The sequence below is a fragment of the Solea senegalensis genome, unplaced genomic scaffold (assembly GCF_019176455.1).
Source record: "Solea senegalensis isolate Sse05_10M unplaced genomic scaffold, IFAPA_SoseM_1 scf7180000015837, whole genome shotgun sequence".
Classification (NCBI taxonomy): domain Eukaryota; kingdom Metazoa; phylum Chordata; class Actinopteri; order Pleuronectiformes; family Soleidae; genus Solea; species Solea senegalensis.
In genome coordinates, this window is record NW_025321471.1 from 43587 (window position 1) to 64189 (window position 20603).

General features: G+C 45.8%; 2 protein-coding genes across 2 annotated transcripts; one reads left to right on the forward strand and one right to left on the reverse strand.

Moving 5' to 3' along the window:
• Positions 1 to 351: 351 nt before the first annotated feature.
• Positions 352 to 16308, forward strand: LOC122762608 (nuclear factor NF-kappa-B p105 subunit-like). Its single transcript, XM_044017794.1, is given in 26 exon segments — positions 352 to 660; positions 2144 to 2190; positions 2295 to 2376; positions 3148 to 3188; positions 4214 to 4312; positions 6988 to 7139; positions 10106 to 10269; positions 10623 to 10781; positions 10870 to 10974; positions 11131 to 11222; positions 11319 to 11457; positions 12049 to 12116; positions 12118 to 12175; positions 12178 to 12213; positions 12321 to 12458; positions 12835 to 12957; positions 13074 to 13203; positions 13340 to 13454; positions 13535 to 13757; positions 14249 to 14418; positions 14515 to 14617; positions 14693 to 14826; positions 15136 to 15205; positions 15292 to 15455; positions 15608 to 15722; positions 15805 to 16308. Coding segments are annotated over 25 exon segments (2814 nt in total). The 5' UTR covers positions 352 to 660; positions 2144 to 2151; the 3' UTR covers positions 15900 to 16308.
• A 966-nt stretch (positions 16309 to 17274) lies between these two features.
• Positions 17275 to 20549, reverse strand: LOC122762610 (ubiquitin-conjugating enzyme E2 D3-like). The gene is made up of 7 exons (XM_044017796.1): positions 20195 to 20549; positions 19252 to 19315; positions 19140 to 19171; positions 18960 to 19037; positions 18476 to 18581; positions 17999 to 18092; positions 17275 to 17785 (listed from the first exon to the last, which is right to left on the reverse strand). Exons 1-7 carry the CDS (start codon positions 20216 to 20218, stop codon positions 17740 to 17742), a joined length of 444 nt encoding a protein of 147 aa, XP_043873731.1. The 5' UTR covers positions 20219 to 20549; the 3' UTR covers positions 17275 to 17739.
• Between the last annotated feature and the right edge of the window lie 54 nt (positions 20550 to 20603).

Sequence of the window (20603 nt, forward strand, 5' to 3'; positions counted from 1 at the left end):
TTTCCCCTGGATCAAAGATCGTTTATGGAGGAGAAGAGGACTCCATCTGTATTGATAGAAACGTGTATGTGATTTGTGCTGGTCTAAGTCTGTGATTTGCAACTTTTAATATCGTTTATTTACTTCAATATTGTTATTATTATTATTATTATAATAATAATGATATTTTTAATTACAACTAAACAAGCAAATCTGAAGTTTTTTAACTGCAATTATAATTGTGTTTGTTTTATTATTATTTTAACTTAAACGAACGTAGTCGTGTAAATATTTGGTTTCACAGTTTTGGCCTCGGAGTGAGACCTCGTCGTGTTTGTTCGCGCCTCTCTGAGCTCGGTTGTGACGTCAGAGGGAAATTCCAGTAAGGAAGGAAATGAACCTGATGAATGTTTGAGTCGCTCCCGTCGTCACCTGCAGGATTCGCTCTGTCGCGCGCTGGTTCTGGGGATTAAAACTCACTTTAATCTCTCGGATTAAACTTTTTTTAAAAATAATTATTGTAATTTTTCATTTGTGATGACGCGGGTTTGTTGCGTCACGACGCGCCGCTGTTGAGCCGCTTCAGCGCGGGCGTGATGGCGAGATGATGAAGTGAAGCCTGTCAATCAAAGTTCGTGTCGAGAAGCTGCTTCTTCTTCTTCACCTGCGCGAGTTCAGCAGGTAAGAACACGTTAACAAGCACGCTCACCTGTGCACGCGGCCACACACACACACACATGTAACACTGTCTCTATTGTACACGCGCCACTACTACGAGCTTTATGTTGTCTTACACCAACTACTTCCTTATTATAGCCAGGTAACTTCATCAAGTCAAACCAAACTCCCTCCTGAAAATGGGAAGTTAAAAAATGCCTCGCGTGTCATTGAAACAGGCGCGAGTCAAACGGGTCGTAAAGTCATGTGTAATATTTATACACGCCTTGCGGTTAATTCGGCGTGTTGTAAACCGACATGAAATCTTTCGCTTCGTCACAGATCCAGCTTTTGTTGCGGCTTGTCTGGCTGGATTTCCCCCTGACCGCCGTCCTCGCTCTGTCTGCCTCAGCGGGAGAGAAAGTGACTCTGAGCGGACAAACCGGAGAAAAACCTTTGCGTTGAAAGTTTGTTGTGTACACTTGTCACGAACACGCGTGAACTCACTACACTGTTATGTTAGTTCATATACGCGCGACACTGTGGGGTTAGCGGTTAGCAGCGCTTAAATTCGAGGATTTGTGAACGGAGTTTGGTGCTGTGTTTCTGCACGGAACCTGCGCTCGAGCTCCAGGTTAGCTTCAGGTTAGCTCCAGGTTAGCACGGACGGGTAGCGGCGTGTCTGCTTTTAAACGCCCGCTGACATGAAGGCAACAGTCGGGCATGAGCTGAGTCAGTGTCGGCTGTTCTATTGTATTTAAAAACCGCCATTTTAACGATACAAAGGACAGAGTTAAGTTTTTGTTTGTGACAACTGTTAGCAACGCGGCTAGCCATGTCGCTGAGCCGCGTTCACGTGAGGCTGCGGCGAGAACGCGCGCGACGCCAAACAGCAACAAGTGTCACAGTGTGTGTGCGCGCGCGCGCGTAAAAACGATAACATGAATATTTTAAACGTTTTAAACCAATTCACGCATTTGTTTGATAGAAATAAACAAAACTAATGATTTTTAAACTTTTAAAATAGGAAATTATATTTAATTATAATTATGATGAGATAAATATAAATATGTTGATAAATATTTATGTTCACACATGAAAAAAATGTAATAACTTCTGACTTTAATTGTTTTTACATGTGACACTAATTCTCCTCCGTATGAACATTTTCTGCTTTCACTGTAAAAAATCTGTTGTTATTCATGTTTTCATTCGACACACGCACACAAACAATGAAGACACGAAACACAAACCAGGCCTCAAACAGGGGGCGCTGTAGGCAGAGTCACACCGCGGACAGATCATCTGTTCATCACAGGGACACGGAGACGAACAACCGTCCACTCTCTCACTCACTTCAGAGTGTCCATGTCTTTGGTCTGTGGGAGGAAACCCGCTGCACCACCGCGTGACCCCTGAATGCAGCTGTCACATGTGGCGTTTATGTAACCATACTCTCCATAAACGTATAAATCTGTACTTCAATTTTATTGTTTTTGCCTCACAGTCGTCGTCATGGCTGCAGACGATCACTACCTTCACACCAACAACCAGGTACTCTCAGCTGACGCTCATCTGCACCACTTCCTGTTCACACGCACACACGGGGTCAGGGCTGGGATTGTGATAATCTGATCCACAAGATAATCTGTTCACAGATGTTTGACAACATCATGATGGATCCATCGTGGGACTTCCCACATTTTCCCGCCATGTCTCAGACGTCGTCTCTGAGGACAGGTGAGCAGACACCTGAACCTGTCACAGCACACAGGAGGCGTGGCTTCCTGTGACATTTGTGTGCTTTTGTGAAACCACTCACTCTGCCACACCAAAGGCCACGAGAAAATCAGTGATCTTAAGGAGCTGCTAATGCTAGTGATGTTGTCATATTAGCATGTTAGCATATATATCACCTGAGATCAGAGAACATGTGGACGTTCTTCTTCTTTTTCTTTTTCACTCACTCACACTACACACTTTTCTTTGTTTAGAAAACGAAAAGTTAAAGTGTGGGTGTGGGTGTGGGTGTGTGTGTCTCGTCTCGGTCTGTGGTCACTCTCACTTCCCTCTCTCTCTCTCTCTCTCTCTCTCTCTCTCCCTCCCCCCCCGTGTGTCACACGTGAACATGTCGATGTTAAAGATATAAATCCAGACGATGAAACGAGCACAGTTTGCTGACCTCTGACCTCTTGGATCATGTGTCGTCTCTGGATCTTGATTTGACATCACGTCTGTGTAAATGCAGCAGGTTTATGGGATGTTTTTGTCTGATTAGAGTTTAAATCAACAGGACTGAACTGTAGAAGTGACAGACTGACGAAGAAGAAGAGTGGACAGTGGACGGACGATCCACACAGCTTGTGTGTGTGTGTGTGTGTGTTGGGAATAGCTTAGCACAAAGACTGGAAGTCAAGGGAAACTGTTAGCCTGCTTTCACCCCACAGATATGAACACACCACGGCGCCCCCCTCAGGATGTTTTTAACTCTGCTGCTCTTTGTGTTTTCAGCAGATGGGCCCTTCCTTCAGATCCTGGAGCAGCCCAAGCAGGTGAGACACCTGACACCTGCACTTCCTGACACCTGTACTTCCTGTCACCTGCACTTCCTGTCACCTGGACTTCCTGTTACCTGACGCCTGCACTTCCTGTTACCTGCACTTTCTGTCACCCTGGACTTCCTGTTACCTGGCACCTGACACTTCCTGTTACCTGACACCTGCACGCGTCTTGCTACCTGACACCTGTACTTCCTGTTACCTGACACCTGCACTTCCTGTTACCTGACACCTGCGTCTTGTTACCTGACACCTGGACTGTTACCTGACACCTACACTTCCTGTTACTGACACCTGCACGTCCTGCTACCTGACACCTGTTCCTGTTACCTGACACCTGCACTTCCTGTTACCCGACACCTGCACGTCTTGTTACCTGACACCTGGACTTCCTGTTACCTGACACCTGCACTTCCTGTTACCTGACACTCTGCACTTCCTGTTACCTGACACCTGCACGTCTTGTTACCTGACACCTGCACTTCCTGTTACCTGACACCTGCACTTCCTGTTACCTGACACCTGCACGCTTGTTACCTGACACCTGGACTTCCTGTTACCTGACACCTGCTGCGTCTTGTTACCTGACACCTGCACTTCCCTGTTACCTGACACCTGCATGTCTTGTGACCCTGCACTTCCTGTGATCTGACACCTGCACTTCCTGTTACCTGACACCTGCACTTCCTGTCACCTGACACCTTGACTTCCTGTCACCTGACACCTGCACTTCCTGTCACCTGACACCTGCATGTCTTGTTACCGTGTACTTCCTGTTACCTGACACCTGCCGTCTTGTTACCTGACACCTGTACTTCCTGTTACCTGACACCTGCGTCTTGTTACCTGACACCTGTACTTCCTGTTACCCTGACACCTGCACTTCCTGTTACCTGACACCTGCACTTCCTGTCACCTGACACCTGGACTCCTGTCACCTGACACCTGCACTTCCTGTCACCTGACACCTGCACGTCTTGTTACCTGACACCTGTACTTCCTCTCTGTCTGTCCCTCAGCGTGGTTTCAGGTTCAGATATGGTTGTGAAGGTCCGTCTCATGGTGGACTGCCCGGAGCATCCAGTGAGAAGAACAGGAAGACGTACCCCACCGTCAAGGTAACACTTCCTGTCTGTTTGTCGGACCATCGCTGTCAATGTTAGTTCCTTCACACGTTCCTTCACGCGTTCCTTCAAATGTCCCTTCACACGTTCCTTCAAATGTTCCTTCACGTGTTCCTTCAAATGTCCCTTCACACGTTCCTTCAAATGTCCCTTCACGTTCCTTCAAATGTTCCCTTCCGCGTGTTCCTTCAAATGTCCCTTCAAATGTCCCTTCAAATGTCCCTTCACCGTTCAGCGGCTTATTCCTTCACCGTTCCTTCAAATGTCCCTTCACCGTTCCTTCAAATGTTCCTTCCGTGTTCCTTCAAATGTCCCTTCACGCGTTCCTTCAAATGTCCCTTCACATGTTCCTTTAAATGTTCCTTCACACGTTCCTTCAAACATTCCTTCACACGTTCCTTCAAATGTTCCTTCACATGTTCCTTCACACGTTCCGTCACATGTTCCGTCACATGTTCCTTCATGTTCCGTCACACGATCCTTCACATGTTCCTTCACACGTTCCTTCAAACATTCCTTCACACGTTCCTTCAAATGTTCCTTCACATGTTCCTTCACACGTTCCGTCACACGTTCCGTCACATGTTCCTTCTTCATGTTCCGTCCCACGATCCTTCACATGTTCCTTCATGTTCCTTCACACGTCCCTTCACACGTTCCTTCACACGTCCCTTCACACGTTCCGTCACACGTTCTGTTACATGTTGCATCACATGTTCCGTTCAGACGAGTCGAGGAGGGAAATTCCCACATTCCTGCTCAGTGTCTTCTCTGGTCCTCCGAAAATATTTCTACATTTTGATTCAGGTTTGAACTGTCGTTACCGTGACGACTTTTGTCAGACAGGAATGTCGGAATCGGCTGCTTCAGGTGTGCGTGTGTCTCGGGGAAAACCCCTCCTGATCTGGTAAGACCAGATGATGATGATGATGATGATGATGACTCATCATTTAAATCATCACTAATCTCGAAAGTACAGGCAACAACCTGACATATTTACATTTGAATGGTTATTAATATACATTGTTCCTCTTAAATAAATAAAATAACTGCTAACATGCTAACAGTGCTGTCTTATAGCCTCCGTTATCTCCTGCTAACATGCTAACAGAGCTGTCTTGTAGCCTCCTGTCCTCTCTGCCAGTGCAGCATGCTAACAGTGCTGTCTTGTAGCCTCCTTATCTCCTGCTAACATGCTAACAGTGCTGTCTTGTAGCCTCCGTTATCTCCTGCTAACATGCTAACAGTGCTGTCTTGTAGCCTCCGTTATCTCCTGCTAACATGCTAACAGTGCTGTCTTATAGCCTCCGTTATCTCCTGCTAACATGCTAACAGTGCTGTCTTGTAGCCTTCGTTATCTCCTGCTAACATGCTAACATTGTTTGTCTTCATGTTTGCTTCACTGATGACGTCATCGTCGCCTCACACCTGAGGTTTCTACTGAAGCTTCTTCAGGGCCTGACTCGTCCACACATGCACACACATGCACACACATGCACACACACGCACGCACACGCGCACACACATACGCACACACACGCGCGCAGGCTGTGTTTCACGTCTGTTGGGAATTTCCTCCCGACACCCACATGTGATCAGAGGAAGTGTCGTTGCGTCACAAACAGGAAGCAGTTCAGTTTCAGGATGAGAAGAAAGTTCACGGCTGAATCTTCCTCTCAGAGAGAAGTGTAAAAACTGCTGCTGATGGTTTTCACCCAGGATTCATCCATTCATCACTTCCGTGCTTCAGACAAACACATTTGATCACAGATGGTGGATTAGTGGTTGTGTCTCATTCATGTCACTGGTGTCTAATAAAAGTATCTGCACATTAATCTTGAATCAAAGTTTGGCTAAATTCAGAAAAACATTCTTTGGCGACCCAAAAAACATTCTTGTGACCCGTCTGTGGGCCCTGACCCAGACTTTGGGAAGCAATGGTATAAAGCAGCTGTAAGAGGTCGTCAGGACTACACAAGTATATTTTTGAAAAGGAGAGTTTACATAGATACATAAAAGTTATATCACAAGGGTTTGATCTAATGTAACCAGGTCAGCATCAGGTGTTTGAAATAGAACACCTGGAATCACCTGGAATCACCTGGAAGCACCTGGAAGCACCAACAGCAGAACTAAAGGTCACACATGGATGTTCAGTGTCTTCATGGTCTTAAAAATGAGAAGACTACATTACATTTGAAATAATTGTTATTCTTCCGTGGGACACTTGACATCACCTGACTGAGACACTGAGACACAGAGACACTGAGACACTGAGACATGAAGAGAACCAGAGAACAAAGACTTTTAATCACAGATGTGTTTGAGTCAGGAAACTTAAAACCCCAGCGTCCGCTGTCTTTCCAGGAACTGCTGCTCTGCTGCTATTGGTCCACACCAACCAGGAAGAGGAAGTGGGCTCAACAAATACCTACACACACACACACAGACAGACACACACACACAGACACACACAGACAGAAGAATGTGATTCCTTCATGTCAAACAAACGTGTGACGACATGAACATGAAGTGAATATTAAAGCGACCGCTGTTTAAAGAAGAATAAGTTTATTTCTATTAAACTTTTCTTATTAAAGTGCGTCACCATGAAAAATACAGTATTAAAGATATACAAGTAGAACTGTGTGTGTGTGTGTGTGTTACAGATCTGTAACTACCAGGGTCCGGCCCGGGTCGTGGTCCAGCTCGTGACAGCGCTGACAAACCTCCCTCAGCTCCACGCTCACAGTCTGGTGGGAAAACAGTGTGATAAAGGAATCTGTGTCGCTGACCTGCAGCCCAAAGACTCTACTATCAGGTCTGTCTGTCTGTCTGTCTGTCTGTGTGTCTGTGTGAGAGAGAGACACGCTGACCTGCAGCCCAAAGACTCTACTATCAGGTCTGTCTGTCTGTCTGTCTGTCTGTCTGTGTCTGTGTCTGTGTGTCTGTGTGTGAGAGAGAGGCACGCTGACCTGCAGCCCAAAGACTCTACTATCAGGTCTGTCTGTCTGTCTGTGTCTGTGTCTGTGTGTCTGTGTGTGTGTGTGTGACATGACCTGCAGCCCACTCTACTATCAGGTCTGTCTGTCTGTCTGTCTGTCTGTCGCTGACCTGCCCAAGACTCTACTATCAGGTCTGTCTGTCTGTCTGTCTGTCTGTCTGTGTCTGTGTCTGTGTGTCTGTGTGTGAGAGAGAGGCACGCTGACCTGCAGCCCAAAGACTCTACTATCAGGTCTGTCTGTCTGTCTGTCTGTCTGTGTCTGTGTCTGTGTGTCTGTGTGTGAGAGAGGCCTGACCTGCAGCCCAAAGACTCTACTATCAGGTCTGTCTGTCTGTCTGTCTGTCTGTGTCTGTGTCTGTGTCTGTGTGTCTGTGTGAGAGGGCTGACCTGCAGCCCAAAGACTCTACTATCAGGTCTGTCTGTCTGTCTGTCTGTCTGTGTCTGTGTGAGAGTCTCTGTGTCTGTCTGGAACGTCGTCTACTATCAGGTAGGAGAGAGAGACACGCTGACCTGCAGCCCAAAGACTCTACTATCAGGTCTGTCTGTCTGTCTGTCTGTCTGTCTGTGTGAGAGAGCTGACCTGCAGCCCAAAGACTCTACTATCAGGTCTGTCTGTCTGTCTGTCTGTCTGTCTGTCTGTCTGGTGTCTGTGTCTGTGTCTGTGTGTGAGAGAGCTGACCTGCAGCCCAAAGACTCTACTATCAGGCTGTCTGTCTGTCTGTCTGTCTGTCTGTGTGAGAGAGACTGCATAAAAGACTCTACTATCAGGTCTGTCTGTCTGTCTGTCTGTGTGTGAGAGAGAGAGACACTGACCTGCAGCCAAAACTCTACTATCAGGTCTGTCTGTCTCTGCTGTCTGTGTCTGTGTGTCTGTGAGCAGCTGTGACCTGCAGCCCAAAGACTCTACTATCAGGTCTGTCTGTCTGTCTGTCTGTCTGTGTCTGTGTGAGAGCTGTGTGTTGCTGTCTGTGTGAGAGAGACCTGACCTGCAGCCCAAAGACTCTACTATCAGGTCTGTCTGTCTGTCTGTCTGTCTGTCTGTCTGTCTGTGTGTCTGAGAGAGAAGTGTCTGTCTGTCTGTCTGTCTGTGTCTGTGTGAGAGAGACACACCTTGCAGCCCAAAGACTCTACTATCAGGTCTGTCTGTCTGTCTGTCTGTCTGTCTGTGTCTGTGTGAGAGAGAGACACGCTGACCTGCAGCCCAAAGACTGTCTGTCTGTCTGTCTGTCTGTGTGTGTGAGAGTGTGTGTGTGTGTGTGTGTGTGTGTGTGTGTGTGTGGTGTGTGTGTGTGTGTGTGTTATAAATAAATGAATCAGTGGCTGAAAGACCTCAACATAAAAGACACCAGAAAACATTTTAATAGGTTTTATGAACCAACTATATTTTTTTTACTAGGTTAAGTTACTAGTTAGTAAATTAGGACTACTTAGTAGTAGGAAAGTTACACAATAAACCATAACTGAAGTGTAATCTAAATACTTTACTGAATAAAGAAGTCAGCAAACCAAAAGGGACCTGGAGCTGCCGGCCAAACCCAGCAAAATGGAGGACCCAGGCCACCTACTCAGGAATCATGCTGACCCCCCCTCCCTGTCTGACAAAACCAAATTATAAACTAAGACTAAAGGTCAAAGTAGGACTGCTGACCATCTCAGGCCAAAATAATAATAACAACTGAAGCAAAGATAACTGGAAGAAAAAGGTATTTAACAAATCATAATGTGGGACGAAGGTGCTGCTGGGTGTCTGTCTCATAATAATAATGTATAACAATAATATATAATAATGTATAATAATGTATAATAATAATTATAACAATAATATATAATAATGTATAATAATGTATAATAATAATTATAACAATAATATATAATAATGTATAACAATAATATATAATAATGTATAATAATATATAACAATGTATAACAATAATATATAATAATGTATAATAATAATGTATAGCAATAATATATAATAATGTATAACAATAATATATAATAATGTATAATAATAATATATAACAATAATATATAATAATAATATATAATAATGTATAATAATAATATATAATAATGTATAATAGTATATAATAATGCATAATAATGTATAATAATAATATGTAATAATTTATAATAATATATAACAATGTATAATAATAATGTATAACAATAATATATAATAATGTATAATAATAATATATAATGTATAATAATAATATATAATAATGTACAATAATAATATATAATAATACATAATAATATATAATGTATAATAATAATATATAACAATAATATATAATAATAATATATAATAATGTATAATAATAATATATAAAAATAATATATAATAATGTATAATAGTATATAATAATGTATAATAATAATATATAACAATAATATATAATAATAATATATAATAATGTATAAGAATATATTATAATATATAATGTATAATAATATAAAATGTATAAGAATATATAATAATATGTAAGAATGTATAATAATGTATAACAATATATAATATTATAATAATAATATATAGTAATATAATCATAATATATAAGAATATATAATAAGAATATCTAATAATCGGACAGTAGTGATTCTGGAGCTGCTGCAGGTGTGTCAGCCTGACATGGGGGTTTGAGGCACAGCACAGTGAGTGAGTGAGTGAGTGAGTGAGTGAGTGATGTCACAGTGTGTGAGTGTGAGACAGAGACACACACACACACACAGAGTTGTTAACAGCGAGTGTGTGTGTGTGTGTGTGTGTGTGTGTTCAGTTTTCCAAACCTGGGAATTCTCCATGTGACAAAGAAGAACGTGTCAAAGACTCTGGAGGACAGGATGGTAGAGGCGTTCAGGATGGGACACAACTATGGAGTCTCTATTCATCCAGAGATCGACGCCCAGCAGGGGGAGGTCAGGGTCCCCCGAGACCTGCACGGTCAGTCCAGACCACAGACCACAGACACCAGACCACAGACACCAGACCACAGACACCAGACCACAGACCACACCACAGAGCACACCACAGACCAGACCACACCACACCACAGACCAGACCCACAGACACCACCAGACCACAAACCACAGACCAGACCACAGACCAGACCACAGACCAGATCGTGGACACGTGACTTTTTATTTTTTTACCTCTTTGTTTTCAGATTAATTGAATTAGTGCCGTGTTTTGGTTTGTCCTCTCTCTCCTGCTCCTCCTCTCTCTCCTCTCTCTCCTGCTCCTCCTCTCTCTCCTCTCTCTCCTGCTCCTCCTCTCTCTCTCCGTCTCCTCCTCAGAGGAGCAGCGCAGTGTGATCAGCAGTGCGGCGTGTGTCCAATCTAAGGAGATGGACCTGAGCGTGGTGCGTCTGATGTTCACAGCGTTCCTCCCTGACAGTGACGGTGGTTTCTCCAGACGTTTGGAACCTGTGGTGTCAGAGCCCATCTATGACAGCAGTGAGTCTCTCACACACACACACACACACACACACACACACACACGTGTTCTCATGTCACCCTGACCTCTGACCTCTGTCTCCTTCAGAGGCTCCAAACGCCTCGAACCTGAAGATCGTGAGGATGGACAGAACGGCCGGCTGTGTGAGCGGAGGAGAGGAGGTGTACCTGCTGTGTGACAAGGTCCAGAAAGGTCAGGGGGAGGGGCCACACACTCATCACAAATCCACCTGCTGGACAGTTCTTTCATCATTTTAAAGTTATTTTCTCAGGCAGTTCAGTAAACAGCTGATGGTGATGACTCCTGACCTCTGACCTCTGCTCTCTGTGTGTGTGTGTGTGTGTCCAGACGATATCCAGGTGCGTTTCTTTGAAGAAGACGACTCGGGGCTGATCTGGGAAGCTCTGGGTGATTTCTCCCCCACAGACGTCCACAGACAGGTCAGAGTTGTTGTTGTTGTTGTTGTTGTCGTCGTCGTTGTTGTCGTCGTTGTTGTCGTTTGTAAACGTTGTGTTCTCTGTGTGTTTGTGTTTCAGTTTGCCATCGTCTTCAAGACTCCCAAGTATCGGGACCAGAACCTGCAGAGACCGACCTCCGTGTTCGTGCAGCTGAAGAGGAAGTCGGACAACGAGACCAGTGAACCCAAGCCCTTCACTTATCACCCTCAGAACATAGGTGAGTCACAGAGCCCCGCCCACACAGGTCACAGGTCCACACTTTTTAGATGTTGAGAATTTAACAAGCTAGTTTAGCCAAGTCAAAGCTGGTTAGCAACAAGTTATTAGCTTCATAAGCTAAGTTAGCCATGTCACAGCTGGTTAGCAGGAACAATGTTTAATAACATTAGCAATATTATTAGCTTTATAACCTAAGTTAGCCAAGTCACAGCTGGTTAGCAACAGGTTATTAGCTTCATACGCTAGGTTAGCTAAGATAAGTCACAGTTGGTTAGCGGGAACAATGTTTAATATATTATTAGCTTTATAAGCTACATGAGCTAAGATAGGTCAGTGCTAGTAAACAGTATGCAGGTTTATTTACATCAGAAACACTTAAGTAGCTTTACATGCTAAAGCTAAGTGAGATAAATCAGAGCTGGTTATCAGGAACAATGTAGCAACAGAATCTGAGCTGAGATTCTGAACCAGCAACAGGTTAGCTTTACATGTTAGACTAGGATTAGCTAAACTAGCTAGTGGTTTATCTAACATTAGCTTTACGTTAGCTAATGTGTGTGTGTGTGTGTGTGTGTGTGTGTGTGTTCAGACAAAGAGGAGGTGCAGAGGAAGAGACAGAAGACGCTACCTAACTTTCATGACTTCAGTGGTCATGGAGCAGGAGCAGGGGGGAGGAGGTCTGTACCAGGAGGGAGGAGGAGGAGGAGGTCCAGCAGCAGGGGAGGTCCTGGTTCTACAGGAGGAGGAGGAGGAGGTAACTGCTGAGTCATCTTAAAACCACCCTGATACTTTGTTGTACTGTTGTTATTGTGCTGGACATCCTGTTCTGTGGAGTCAGGGTGTGTTTGATTTATCCTCCAGGTTACTACCAAGGTTTTACTACCTATAACTATGGAGGAGGAGGTGCAGGAGGAGGCGGAGGAGGCGGCTTCTCCACAGGATACTCAGCTGGTCTGGGGGGAGGAGGAGGAGGAGGAGGAGGCGGCGGCATCAAACATGGTGAGAAGAGTCAGTCGACATTTAACTCGTAAACAACAGGTGCAAATCCACAACAAACCGTCATGTGTTGAGTTTAAATCCTCAAGACAATATTACAATGTAAACATTCAGAGAAACAAAGATGACAGAGAGGCGGAGCTATGACATCATCATTTTCACAAAGGATGGCGTTTTCAGATTTCAGTGTGGTTTAAAATTCTCTACAAACAAAATATATTGTTATTATTATTATTATAATTATTATAATTATTATGAGTGTGGACGACCTTCAGAAAACAATGATGCAGTTTTGTACATGTACTTAATACTCGGTCATGTGATCCATGTAAACCGTAAAAGAATAAAGACAAATGAAATAAAAACGTCGTCTTTGAAGCTTCTCAGGGCGACGACTCAGACGATGGAGGTCCAGGCGACGACTCGGGGGCGGGGACTGTGCTGCAAGGTCCGGGTCAGGCGGCAGAGGGAGGAGTCAGGGCGGAGCCTGAAGCAGACAGAGGTACACATATACTGTAATATAATCATATCATTTATGTGTCCAACACCTCTAAAGTTCTTTTCCAGATTAAGACCTGGTTTTAAGGGTTTGTGTGTGTGTGTGTGTGTGTGACACAGGTGAGCAGTTGGGTCAGGTGACCAGCAGACAGCTGGACGCTCTCTTCCAGTACTCTGTAACAGGTGACTCAGCGTATCTGCTGGCTGCACAGCGCCCCCTAATGACGGCACAGGACGAGGACGGAGACACGTCAGTCACACACACACCACTAACCTTAACCATAACCACTCTCAGAAATGAGATGACTGGTCCTCACTGTGTGTGTGTGTGTGTGTGTGTGTGTGTTGTGTGTGTGTGTGCGTGTGTGTGTGTGTGTGTCTGTCAGTGGGCTGCACCTCGCCGTCCTCCACAGCCAGCAGGAGGCGCTGAAGAGTCTGACTCAGGTGATCTCTGCTCTACCTGGAGAGGAGGTTCTCAACATGAGGAACCACCTGTACCAGGTGAGGGGGCGGGGTCAGTCTGGATGTAACCATAGCAACAGTGTTGACGGTGCCTGTAACCCCGCCCTCCTGTGTCCCAGACTCCCTTGCACCTGGCGGTGATCACGCAGCAGAAGGAGGCGGCGGAGGAGCTGCTGATGGCCGGGGCCGACCCCACGCTGACTGATCGCCATGGCAACACCGTGCTGCACCTGGCATCACAGCAGCAGGGAGGAGCTGGAGGCGGAGCCGGGGGAGGGATGATCGAGTTTTTACTGAGACACGGAGACATCAGAGGACTGTTGGACCACAACAACACTGCAGGTACACAACTACACACACACTACTACACTGCAGGTACACCACTACACACACAACAACACTGCAGGTACACACAACTGCACACACACACACTGGCAACCTGCAGGTGCAACTGCTGCACAACTGCCACACACACACAGCAACACTGCGGGTACACAGCTACACACACTGGCCTGCAGCACCCAACTGCACCCACACTAGCAAACACTGCAGGTGCACAGCTACACACACCCAGCAACACTGCAGGTACACAACTACACACACACACACACAACAGCTGCAGGTACACAGCTACACACACACACACAACACTGCAGGTACACAACTACACACACACACAGCAACACTGCAGGTACACAACTACACACACACAACAACACTGCAGGTACACAACTACACACACACAACAACACTGCAGGTACACAACTGCACACACACACACAACAATTACACACACAATGATGTGTGTCCTGGTTTGTTTCCATGGTAACCAGGTATGTGTGCGATCCACCTGGCCGTCCTGGCCAATCAGCTGTCCTGTATAAGAGAGCTGCTGGAGGGCGGAGCTAACGTGGAGGCTCAGGAGCGCAGCTGTGGAAGGACCGCCCTCCACCTGGCCACAGAGACAGACAACGTGTCATTGGCTGGCTGCCTCTTGCTGGAGGTACGGTAACCAATCAGAGACGAGCACACCTATGACCGACGCCCTCATGTGGACGAAACAACAAACCACATCCTGTCATGTTTTTGCTGTCGTCAGGGAAATGCCAACGTGGACTGCTGCACCTTTAATGGCTCCACCCCCCTCCACGTCGCTGCGGGGCGGGGCTCCGCCAAACTCACCGCTCTACTGATGGCGGCAGGTAAGAAACACCTGGTCACATGACTTCATCACATGTCTACACACACAGAGTGAACACCAGTGTGACTGTTGTCAGGAGCCGACGCCCACAAAGAGAACTGTGAGCCGCTGTTCTTCAGAGAGGAGGAGGCGGAGCTATGTTACGAAGACGACGAAGATGAAGGTTACACATCTGGAACGACCCCAATCAACATGGCCGCCAACGCACAGGTACACATGACACAGGTGTGGGTGTGGTCAGGTCTAACGCTGGGTGTCAGTGGGTGTGGTGGGTGCTGATGTCAGTGGGTGTGGTCAGGTCTATGTGGGTGTGGCCAGGTCTACCTCTCACCAGTGGGTGTGGTCAGGTCTACCTCTCACCATGGGTGTGGTCAGGTCTAACGCTGATGTCAGTGGGTGTGGTCAGGTCTACCTCTCACCAGTGGGTGTGGTCAGGTCTAGCTCTCACCAGTGGGTGTGGTCAGGTTCAGGTGGTGTTTTTGATCATTTTCTGACAGAAGGCTCCGCCTCTTCTTTCAGGTTCTGGAGCTTCTGAACGGAAAAGAGTACGAACCACAAACACGACGCAGTGTCATCAGTCCACCACAAGGTGAGGCTGCTGTTCACGTCCTCACGTCCTCACGAGGACAGAGACACTAACTCTCTGTGTGTGTGTGTGTGTGTGTGTGTGTGTAGGTGACCTGGCCAGTCTGGACACCGCAGTGAAACAGGAAGTGTGTCGCTCTCTGGAGAGTGAAGGATGCTGGGAAACACTGGCCCACAGTCTGGGTCTCGGGATCCTGAAGACGGCCTTTAGATTAAGCCCCTCCCCTGCCAAGACTCTGCTGGACAGCTATGAGGTCACACACACACACACCTTTGTCTTCTGTCTTCATCATATCGTCCTCTTGTCCTCATGCTCGTGTCGTCCTCTTGTCCCCATGCTCGTGTCGTCCTCTTGTCTTCATCGTGTCGTCCTCTTGTCCTCATTGTGTCGTCCTTGTGTCCTCAGGTGTCCGGTGGGACAGTCAGTGAGCTGTTGTCCGCTCTGAGGACGGTGGGTGAGTGCAGGTCCCTGCTGGTCCTGGAGGAGGCGCTGTGTCGCTCTGACACTGAGGGAGTGACTGGTGAGAAGATCACATGATGATCACTCCCAGTTTCTGTCCATCACCATGACGACAGCTGTTGTCTCTGTGTGTCTCTGTGCAGGTGGGCGTGGCCTCGCTCTGTTGCAGGACTTGAAGGCGGAGTCTCGCGTCGACAGCGGCGTCTGTGACAGTGGGGTGGAGCTTTCCACGGCGTGAACACCTCTGACCTCTGCTGGTCAAACGGAGTCATTCACCAAAACCAGTCTGAAACAACCGTCGTTGTGAGGACTTCCTGTCCACTGTGAGGAACTTCCTGTCCACTCAGACGGAGGACGTCCTGCTCTGAGGACACTGGTGCTGTCAGGATATTTTACTCTTTTTAAACTTTTTTGACGAGAAGTTTTTTATTCTTACGTCTGAAAATTTCCTTTAACTGTTTTTTTTTTTTTTTTATTAAGGGATTTTTTTTTTATCAGACGCTCAAACTCGCGACACGTGACGTAACCAAAGGCATTGTGGGAAAGAAGTTTTCCCTCCGTGTGATCACATGATATTTATGTCACTGTACAGTTCATCCTGAGCTCTCATTGGTTCTTTTTAAATAAAACTTTTTATATATATTTGATACATTTGTTACCACAGCTGATTTTTATACGACAAACTTTCATTTTTAAACATTTCTGCCACTTTTTTAATGAATGAAAAAACTGTTACACTCACCACAGGGGGCGCTGTTGAGCAGGCAGACGACAGGTGAACTGTGTGAAACATAATCTGATTAACGTCTTGTTCACAGCAGTGGGTGGATTAATGGTTTCCATGGAAACGTGGTCACGAGCAACGCTCCGTCGACATCGGATTCACGACGTCATCTGTGAGTCGTTGCAGAGAGAAGTCCGATGCAGTGAAATATCGCGATATATCGCTTTTGAGACATCTAGATGGCGCCAAGTGCTCACTCTCATGAGAGCTGATGTGAGGATATCGCAAATACTCATTACACAATATCGTAATATCTTGATATATTTTGACTTAAAATCGCGATATCATGATATTGTATCGTGACTTAAATCGGGATACTTTATTGTGACTTAATGACGTGATGTGATGTTATGACTTAAATGTTGCGATATTATCGTATTGTGACTGAAATATCACGATGTTGACTTAAATGTGATAATATCGTAGTATGACTTAAATATCGTGATATTATCGTATCGTGACTTCTTACACAAACATCGTGGCGACATGTTTACGAATAAAAAATCTTAACAGTGCGATGTGTCGGAGTGGCAGCTAGCTTGGAAGATGTTCGTGAGGTTCCTCCGACTTTTCCGAGTTCCGACTACAAATGGAACACACCATCTGGTCTCCTGCTGTAAGCTGAGGTCAGAGCGCCACCGTCTGGTGAGTCCACAGCTTCATCACAACACTGTAAAACACCAGTCATGAACTTCCTCGTCTTATTTACTTTTTTATTTTATCTCCACGACGACCACGCCAGCGGAGGACGAAGAAGACGTGGACGTGTTTCCTGGAAACAGCGCCACCATCTGCTCAGGTGATGAAATGAGAAAACACCACAAACAGCTGTTTGTTGAACTTTATTGAGAAAAAACAGAAAAACATGAGAGCGATGAGTCGATCGTTTCGTCATCAGTGCAGAGAGAGCGGCGTCAGCGCCGATCGACGAGCTAACGCTAAACAAAAACTGCGCTCGCAGCACATGGACCCGCCCACTGGCACATGCATTACATTATTGATTATTATATTGATCCCGTCCAGCACTGGTGTGTGTGTGTGTAACAGTTTGTCTTCAGTCAGTGTTTTGCGTTGGCACGTTCTCGCCGTCCGTCCGTCCTCACCGCCGCCGCCACAAAACAAAAACATTTAAAAAGCTAATGATTGAGGGGCGGGGTCAAAAAAAGATGATATGAACAAATTTCTGTTACTGTCTGATGAGAAGGAGGGGGAGGGAGGGAGGGTGCGTGGCCACATGAGAAAATGAGACAAAAAACAACAGTTTATATTCCAGCAGTGAATGAAGGGGGCGGGGTCACATGGCGTATTTACGAGTCCATTCCTGAGCCGTCTTGTTGTACCTGAGGACGAGACGAAGACATGACGTCAGGTGATGTGGGGAGGAGCCAACTGTCAGCAGGAACCAAACCCCATAGAGAGAATGAGTGATTTTAGCTGCTCCTCTGCTGCCTCGTGTGGTCACTTTGTGTCACTGACGTCAATCTGAGCAAATTATTTCAAAAGCCGAATTAACAAAATATGTGAAGTGTGTGTGTGTGGGGGTGTGCACTCACCTGACCGGGTCTGTTTTGTAGATGCGGGCGATCTCAGGTACTAGCGGGTCATCAGGGTTCGGGTCACATAACAGAGAACAAATGGACAAAAGGACTGAGGAGACAGAAGCACAGACACACTCTGATTGGCTGACTGCAGTGATGATGTCACACAGGTGTGACCACTGATTTCATTTACCCTTACCCTGTTGTCTCCCTCTGTGTTTGCTCCTCCCCCTGCAGCCCATGTCGCCATAGCAACAAATGATTTAGCAGGTGTGAGTGACTCAGCGTGATTGACCTGTGGTTAAGCCCCGCCCCCAAAGTCCTCCTGTCAGCAGCTAACAGCAGCGTTTTATTAAAAGGTAAGGTCAAGGTTGACTGAAGTGGACACTGTTTTTTTCTCTGTTGGTCACATGACCTGTTAGCAATTAGCCGACATTAGCTTTGAGCTGTAGTGAGGAGAAGAAGAAGATGATGATGATGATGTTTCCTCACCTTTAGAGATGGTTAACGCTGGAGACCACTGAGATCTCAGGATGTCCAGACAGATGCTGCCGTTACTGTTGATGTTTGGATGATAAATTCTGGTCGTGAAGGAAACCTGACCGACAGGAAACACACACACACACATCAGAGACGGGAAACATCCCTGCGTCACCTGAACGCACCATCAGACACCACAGTGCGTCTCTGTGTCCACGCTCAAATACTTTTCAAAATAAATGTCCCCACATCCGTTTATCCATGCTAAAATACAACTCCTTAGGTTTCAAAATAAGAGTCCCACTTTTTTATTCATTCACACTATGTCACAACCCGAGTTTTCAAAATAAAAGTGAGCTTCTGTTTGTCCACACTAAAACAAAACTGTAAAAGTCTGTAGACATTTGGACTTTAGTTGTAACCGATAAATAAAAACATCAGAGTCAAATGAGAAGTGAACATGTCAGGGGTCAGAAACAGTGATGCGTTCACTGACCTTGGGAGGTTTGAAGGGATAATCTGTAGGAAAATGAATAGTGAGGAAAAAAACTCCGCCCTGGTACGGACTGTCAGTCTGAAACACACACACACAATTATTATGACTTAACGTTAACACATGAAAGCGTCACTTTGTGAGTTGTGTGGTGATGATGATGATGATGATGATGATACTCACAGGCCCCATGATCGTCGCCTGCCAGTGAAACACTGAGGAAAAACAACAGAGACGTTAGTGAAGTGGAGGAAACCTGAGCGTCAGAGTGTGAGACAGAAGTTAAAGGTCTCACTGTCGTCGCCCACGGGTCCAGCTGAGCACTGAGTGGGAGGATCTCTGGACAGATCGGTGAGCTCCTGCACAGGAAGAGCTGCATCAACACTTCACAATAAAAGAGCTTCTAACACGTCAACACCTCAGGAAACTGAATGTTTTTAGTCAAACTGATGAAAATAATCTTTACGGAGCCTTTTATTGTGAAAAGTGGTCCAGTCGCTCCCGATATATCGTTATATCTGTATCAGCGAAAAGTCCGACATCGTACATCCCGACTCCAGTTACTTACTCTTCTTCACGTCCTCAGGATTCTCAATGTCAATTTAAGAATCATCATTGTTAATAGAGATGCACGATATTGGACTTTATGCCGATATATCGGTCGTTCATAGGCCGATAATGGACACCGACATATATATATATACACATATCTTTTTTTTAGTGAAATTAACATCATATGTGAAATATCGTCACTGTGCATAAACAAGCATTAAATAACAGCTGTAGAGGGCGCTAGCACAGACGTCGATATCACAGGATCTGCTGATACTGACTCCATAATTATCATGGTGCGTTTTTCAAGTATTTTAAACGTCAGTCACACGTGTTTTCAAACTGAAATATCAGTTATGAAAGATGTTTTTACAACATTAAGATTTGCTGACGTAATAATCTTTTATAGACACATGTTGTTTGTGTTGTAGTGTCGAGCACATTTCTTTAAAATACGACGCAGACTGCAGACACGAGCCCCCGCAGTGTGACACTAACGATCGTAAAATAACACGCAGACGTGATATTTGTGCCGTTTTCACATTAACTGTTGTTGTTTTGATGAGAATGATTCCACAGTTCACGTACAGCAGCTATTCACCGCGCAGCTAACGCTACGAGCTAACACACACACACACACACACTGAACCTGCGCTCATTAAACACACAAAATAAACGTTCGTTACCTTTGAAATTCTTTTATACGCCATCGTGTGATGATGAAGGAGCAGCTGTCTGTCAAAGAGGAAGAGGAGGAGGAGGAGGAGGGTGAGATAACTAGGTGACGCTAACTAACTAGCATCTAGGAGCCTGTTAGCTGTTGTAGCGCGGAGCTAACTAGCTTGCCTGTGTACACACACACACACACACGGAGGGAGCTGCGGTTTAAAGTGCGACGTTCTGTGTGTTTTCCCTCTTAATCCTCGTGTTTTCTCTCCGGTTTCGGTTTCGGTGAAGACACGGTGGACTCTCCGCGGCGTCAGCCCGGACTTCAGCTGCTGACACCGACGACAGGAGACACCGCAGCGGCTCAAAATGTCTTCCGTATCACAGCTGTCTGTCAGAACACCGGGGACACGAGGTCTCACTCTGACG

Excerpts from the sequence above, each read along its gene's own strand:
- LOC122762610 (XM_044017796.1), bottom strand. The coding sequence starts at position 20,218 with ATGGCGTATAAAAGAATTTCAAAG. Across the intron at positions 19,172-19,251 it reads TGGACCCGTGGGCGACGACA|TGTTTCACTGGCAGGCGACG; the intron begins GTGAGACCTTTA and ends GTTTTTCCTCAG. Across the intron at positions 18,093-18,475 it reads AGCGTTAACCATCTCTAAAG|TCCTTTTGTCCATTTGTTCT; the intron begins GTGAGGAAACAT and ends CTGTCTCCTCAG.